Source organism: Triticum urartu, chromosome 3 (assembly GCF_003073215.2).
Source record: "Triticum urartu cultivar G1812 chromosome 3, Tu2.1, whole genome shotgun sequence".
NCBI lineage: Eukaryota > Viridiplantae > Streptophyta > Magnoliopsida > Poales > Poaceae > Triticum > Triticum urartu.
In genome coordinates, this window is record NC_053024.1 from 6183656 (window position 1) to 6190735 (window position 7080).

At 52.8% G+C, this 7080-nt stretch overlaps 1 protein-coding gene across 1 annotated transcript; it reads left to right on the top strand.

Annotated features, from left to right (window-relative positions):
* Positions 1-4543: 4543 nt before the first annotated feature.
* On the top strand, positions 4544-6167 carry LOC125547545 (G-type lectin S-receptor-like serine/threonine-protein kinase SD2-5). Its single transcript, XM_048711373.1, has one exon. It carries the CDS (start codon positions 4586-4588, stop codon positions 6038-6040), a length of 1455 nt encoding a protein of 484 aa, XP_048567330.1. The 5' UTR covers positions 4544-4585; the 3' UTR covers positions 6041-6167.
* The last annotated feature ends 913 nt before the right edge of the window (positions 6168-7080 follow it).

The window sequence follows — 7080 nt, forward strand, 5'->3', positions numbered from 1 at the left end:
CTTCATGACTTATACATGTTCCTATGACTATGAGATTATGCAACTCCCGTTTGCCGGAGGAACACTTTGTGTGCTACCAAACGTCACAACGTAAATGGCTGATTATAAAGGTGCTCTACAGGTGTCTCCAAAGGTAGATGTTGGGTTGGCGTATTTCGAGAATAGAATTTGTCACTCCGATTGTCGGAGAGGTATCTCTGGGCCCTCTCGGTAATGCACATCACATAAGCCTTGCAAGCATTGCAACTAATGAGTTAATTGCGAGATGATGTATTACGGAACGAGTAAAGAGACTTGCCGGTAACGAGATTGAACTAGGTATTGGATACCGACGATCGAATCTCGGGCAAGTAACATACCGATGACAAAGGGAACAACATATGTTGTTATGCGGTCTGACCGATAAAGATCTTCGTAGAATATGTAGGAGCCAATATGGGCATCCAGGTCCTGCTATTGGTTATTGACCGGAGATGTGTCTCAGTCATGTCTACATTGTTCTCGAACCGTAGTGTCCGCACGCTTAACGTTACGATGACAGTTATTATGAGTTTATGCATTTTGATGTACCGAAGTTAGTTCGGAGTCCCGGATGTGATCACGGACATGACAAGGAGTCTCGAAATGGTCGAGACATAAAGATTGATATATTGGATGACTATATTCGGACACCGGAAGCGTTCCGGAGAAGTTTCGGATAAAACCGGAGCACCGGGGGGTTACCGGAACCCCCCGGGGGGTTAATGGGCCTCATGGGCCTAAAGTGGAGAAGAGGAAGGGGCTGCCAGGGCATGCCGCGCGCCCCCTCTCCCCCTAGTCCGAATTGGACAAGGAGGGAGGGGCGGGCCCCCCCTTTCCTATTCTCCTTCCACCTCTCCTACTTGGACAAGGAAAAGGGAGGGGAGTCCTACTCCCGGTAGGAGTAGGACTCCTCCTGCGCGCCTCCATAGGGCCGGCCGCACCCTCCCCCTTGGATCCTTTATATACAGAGGCAAGGGGGCACCCTAGGACACAGAAGTTGATCCTCGTGATCGTTCCTTAGCCGTGTGTGGTGTCCCCTTCCACCATATTCCACCTCGGTCATATCGTTGTAGTGCTTAGGCGAAGCCCTGCGTCGGTGGAACATCATCATCGTCACCACGCCGTTGTGCTGACGGAACTCATCCCCGAAGCTTTGCTGGATCGGAGCCCGGGGAGCGTCATCGAGCTGTACGTGTGCTAAGAACTCGGAGGCGCCGGAGTAACGGTGCTTGGATCGGTCGAATCGGGAAGACGTACGACTACTTCCTCTACGTTGCGTCAACGCTTCCGCTGTTGATCTACAAGGGTACGTAGATCACACTCTCCCCTCTCGTTGCTATGCATCACCATGATCTTGCGTGTGTGTAGGAAAATTTTGAAATTACTACGTTCCCCAACATATACTACTCCCGTGGAGAAATGGAAGGATAAGAGCATCCCCAGTCGCGCCCCTAGAAGCCCGTTTTTCGTCGGCTCGGGCCGAAACTAGTGCCGGCGGACCCAGACCAAACCCGGCGCCCTGGGGGGCGCCTGGGGCGCCGACACAAGCGAAAAGGGCACGTGGGTCCGCCATGTCGGCGAGTCGAGCGCCTCTTTCCGTCGTTTCTTCCCGCTTTTCCCCCACTTCCCTCCCATTCTCTCCCTTCCTCCCGCCAATCTCCCTCCCGCTCGCCTCCCAGCCGGCCGCCATGCCACCGAAGAAGTATGTCGTCCCCCGCGCTACGGCAACCGCGACCGCCTCCGTCGCCCAGCCGAAGCAGAGGAAGCCGAGGGCACCGCCGTCCAAGCCACCGGGCATGTCAAACGCCAACTGGAGGGCAGAAGTTCAGCGACGGGATGGCTGTCACCGCCGACCGGCGAAACAGGGCGATCTCCAAGAAGGCCCGTGACAACGCGGCACGTGCGGCTGCGGCTTCAGCGGACCAAGCCGAGGCCGAGGCGACTTGCGCGGGGATGATGAATCCACCCGACAGCCACGCCCAGTACGCCCCTGGGGCCAGCAAGGCGTCAGCTCTCCGTCGTCGCAACCATGGGGATCGCCCTCGCCGGGCTACGTCGACGGGGACGCGCACGGTGGGTTCAACCCCAACGTCACCTTCCCCCATGGACACCCGGCCCAGCGCACGCCCTCGCCTGCCTTCGCCGCGTGCAGTACCCTCCATACAACTACTCTCCGCCCGCCTACGCGTCCTCCCCGACGCCCCCTTTCCGTCGTGGCGCGCTTCCCTTCTCGCACCTCGGCGACACCGACGAGACCAAGGCCGACATGGAGAACATCATCGCGACCGGCTCGACCGCGGCCACCGCGTCTCCCGGGTTCGTCACCCCGGACGACACGGTGGATCTCAGCGGCGGCATGGACGGTGAGCTCGGCTACGTCTACGGCGAGGAGGAGCAGGAGGAGCAGGAGGAGGAGGATGAAGAGGAGGAGGAGGAGGAAGAGCAGGCGACTGTTCCGGCGAGGAGGCGCAAGAAGAAGAAGCGGGCGACCAGGTCCGCCGAGCCGCGCATCAAGTGGGCGTCCAAGGAGGAGGAATGCCTCGCCGAAGCATGGAAAATCGTCTGCCTCGACCCGACCACCGGCACGAACCATTGGGGGCGTATCCAGGGAGCGCATCAAGGCCGAGTTCAACGAACGCAAGCTCGCCGACCCCTACTTTAAAGGCGTCTACATGCAGCGCGGGGCGAAGGCGATGGCGAACCATTGGGGGCATATCCAGGGGGCGTGCAACAAATGGCATGGGATCGTTAAGGAGGTCGCGGCTCGCCCGGAGAGCGGCGCCGGTGTTGAGGATCAGGTATGGCACGCCGGTCTCCCGCCTCTCTTCGCCGTGTGCACCCGCCAACTGTTTGTTCCTCCGCGCAGTTGCTGCGCATGTTCGCCTTGTATCGGCAGGGCAACAACGACGCCGAGTTCAAGTACCTCCACGTTTACAAGCGCATTGACATGTGCGAAAAGTGGGCGGAAGTCCGGCGCACCCTCGACAAGGCCAAGGAGACCTACAAGCCGGACGCGCCGACGCCGGGCGCGTCAGAGGGGCAGCCGGACGGCAACTAAGGGGCCAAGAAGGGGAAACACGCCGATGCGGCTACCGCGCGAGTGCAGGAGTCCATCGAGCATTGCCTTGCCGACGCACAGGCCCGGGTCGTCCTGCGTGAAGAGAAAACCGTGGCGCGGTGGTCGTCGTTGATGACGAACAGCGCCATCAAGCTCAACCTGCTCCGGACCAGCGTCGCCGCGAAGAAGAGGAATACCGACCTGGCTTTTCTGATGGGCGGGGCGGACATCCTCCAGAGCACCGACGAGAAGCTCAAGGCGTGGTACATGGCGGTGCGCAGCCTCATCCTGAACCAGCTGCCAACGACGACGACGCCAACTCCCGCGCCCACGCCGACGCCGTCGCCAAGCCCGAGTGATGACGCCTCCACGACGCCCAGCAGCACCGAAGCCGCGCCGACACCGCCCAGCACAGAAGCAGCTCCGTCACCGCCGAGCCCGCGCACGCCGACTCCACCGACGCTTGAGGCCGACCCCGCCGAGTGATGCGTTGCGCACGCGAACTTGTGGCGCTCTATTTTTTTGTACGCCAGACTACATCCGATCGCCGAACTGTGACTTGTGATCGCCGGACTTGTGACGTCTTTTGTGAGCGGGAACGACCAAGTTTGAATTTTTCGCATCCTGGGGCCGGCGCCTTGGGGCGTGACTGGGAGCTAGGTCGCCCCCAGGGGCCGAGCTAGCGCCGGTTCGCCCCCAGGCCGCTCTTTTTAGGCGCCCTGGGGGGCTGAACGGCTGGAGATGCTCTAAGGTCAATCCTCAATATTCCAGACTTCTCTCCTCTTCTCGCTAGAGTAGGACAATGTCATCGGAGCTAATCAACATAGCATCAGAGACACCCGTCTCCGGCGAGGCAGCGGCGGCCGTGGAACAGCGTTGAGTGGGTTCAGAGGCGGCGGAAGTTGGTGGTGGTGCTGGTGGTCAACAGCGCTGTGAAGGAGGGCGACCTGGGCCTGTGAGGCGACTCAGTGCAGCGGCGGAACTGAGTAGAGTGCTGCGGCGGTGAAGGAAGGTGCCGGGAGGAACAAGGCGGCGAGGAGCAGTGGTCTGATTTACCACAGGTGAGTTGGATTCCTGTGAGTTGGCTCTTTGTGTGGTTGCGTGTGGAGGTTTCCCAGACTAGTGGTGTGATTAGGGAGGAGAAAGACGGCTAGCTAGTGCGGTGTGCAGAGGAGGCTTGAATCATCAAACTACACATTATACGGATGTAACTCTTTTTTTTCTTTCTTGAAAACGTAGAGAAATAATTCGAAAGGGTCTAACAAGCAAACAAGTCCGGCAAAGTTAAGTCAGGCCCTACCAAGATTATAGAGCATGTTAGGTTGTTTTATGCTGACCGTTGAATCATTCAACACACAGATGCGGTCCCTGTCTGCTATCCCCTACCGCTCTTCCAGCCTGTTAGGTGTAAGTTTGTCATAGCCACAGGAGCCCTATCCCAAGTTTGCCTTGAGACTCTTATTCAAGTTAACGGGTGGAATCACAAATCATAACACGAAGGAACAAATGGCAGTAGTGAGTACCTCGTCGGCTCTCCACCTCCGGCCTCTCCTCCTTCTCCTCTTCCCTATTGCTACCATCACGGCGAGTGCATTCCATGGCTCCATTGCCGGTGGTACCACGATCAATCGAACCATTATCGGTGGTGCCACTGGCTATCGCCCAATATCGCCTACAGCTGCTAGGCCCTTGCCTGCACCCCCGGCCAAGGTAACACCTACGACCCCAAGTGCTCAGCCTGCACCCCCGCCCAAGGTAATACCTACGGCCCCGAGTGCTCTGCCTGCAGCTATTGGGACAACAAGCATGAAAGTGAAATCCTCCTCTGTAAGAAGAGTTGTAGCAATTTTAGCTCCTGTAGTTGGCTTCATTTTGCTTAGCATCTTGTTCCTCGGCACCTACTTTATACGTAAACGAAGAACACAACAACAATATGAGATGGAGATGGAGGAAGAGTTTGGGGAGCTACAAGGAACACCAATGAGGTTCACATTTCAGCAGCTAAAAGCAGCAACCGAGCAATTCGCAGACAAGCTCGGGGAAGGAGGATTTGGGTCTGTTTTCAAGGGTCAATTTGGTGATGAAAGGATTGCAGTAAAACGTTTGGATCGAGCGGGTCAGGGCAAAAAAGAATTTTCTGCAGAGGTTCAAACAATTGGCAGCATTCATCATATTAATTTGGTCAGATTGATTGGTTTTTGTGCAGAGAAATCGCATAGGCTCTTGGTATATGAGTACATGCCAAAAGGATCCTTGGATAGATGGATCTATCATCAACATGACAATGATTCACCTCCCCTGAATTGGAGCACGCGGTGCAAGATTATCACTCACATAGCTAAGGGTCTCGCTTATCTTCATGAGGAGTGCATGAAAAAGATTGCCCATTTGGATATCAAACCACAAAACATCCTCTTAGATGATGACTTCAATGCTAAACTTTCTGATTTTGGACTATGCAAGCTCATTGACAGGGATATGAGCCAAGTGTTTACCAGAATGAGAGGCACACTTGGATATTTAGCTCCTGAATGGTTGACATCACAGATCACGGAAAAGGCTGATGTCTATAGCTTTGGTGTTGTGGTCATGGAAGTCATCAGCGGAAGAAAGAACCTCGAGAATTCTCGATCCGAAGAGAGCATCCATCTCATCACCCAATTGGAGGAAAAGGTGAAGACTAATCGGTTGGTAGAATTAATTGACAATAAGAGTAACAATATGCTGGCACATAAGCAGGATGTAATTGAGATGATGAAGCTCGCAATGTGGTGTTTGCAGATTGATTGCAAAAGAAGGCCTAAAATGTCCGAGGTAGTCAAGGTCTTGGAAGGTGCCATGAATGCAGAGAGCAACATTGATCATAACTTCGTTGTAACAAGTCAAGTGTATTTCGGCGCTGCTGGAAATGTGGTCTCATCGGTTCCACCTCTAGCTTCACATGTATCAGGTGCCAGGTGAAATGACAAAATGTTGACAAGATAGACAATTAGATTACAAGCAGGACATGAGATTTTATTATGTAAAGCAAATGACAAGTCTGTTTGTATCTTCTCAAATTATTATAATCTGAAGCCCCTTGTCTTGACTTAATTTTACTTGCAATGTATTTCAATATTGCAAACCTTCTTGTTCTACAACAGCTGGACTGAATTTAGTCATTAGAATGTTCAATTTTTTTCATGTAATGCAAGTCTGTTTTCAGATCAACTAATGCAGGTATTTTTCAAGTCTGTTCCAAAATGCTCCCAGGATCCAACGAAGCAGAGAAATTGACAGAATGAATGGTATTTGGAAGTAGAAAAATTACAAGTGCCTTTAATTTCTCCCAATTTCCAGTGTGTTTTCCTTTCATAATAGGTTGTGCTATGCTTAGTAATATGTATCATATAAGGCATTTGATTTTCAAATCACTTAGCATTTTGAAACTAATAAAGTGTATTGCATCATCATATGTCTGGATAGTTGGCCGTGTCTCAAGTTTGTACATGGAAGTCAATCATGGTACCATTTTGTTGCTCATCGATCTCTGCTACTACAACCATGAGAATGCCCCCTATTTAATAGGCAATATGGCACCACTTTCACTAGAATATGAATATTAACAGAACCAGTTGTAAGTTGCTGCATACCACTCATGTGACTCAATGGTGCGGTGGATTAGCTGAATTCCCTTGGCAAACTGTTCGTCGATCTCCAGGGGAGCTCCTCAGTTCCACCTCTGGCCTCACATATATAAGGCCCAAAGTGACATGAGACAATCTTGACATAGAAGGTAGGGGCAGGACATGAGATTTTCTTATGTAAAGCAAATGACGTTTTTGTTGCATCTTATCTAATTATTACAATCTGAGGCCCAACTTTACCTGAGACATAGTTCAACATTGCAAACCTCATTGTTCTATAGCAGCTGGACTGAATTTATTCATTAGAATCTCAGTTTCCCCATGTAACAAATACAGATCCGTTAGAAACCAACATGACATCATCATGGATACTTG

Bases quoted from the DNA above. Each gene is read 5' to 3' on its own strand.
- LOC125547545 (XM_048711373.1), top strand. From the start codon at position 4,586: ATGGCAGTAGTGAGTACCTCGTCGGCTCTCCACCTCCGGCCTCTCCTC.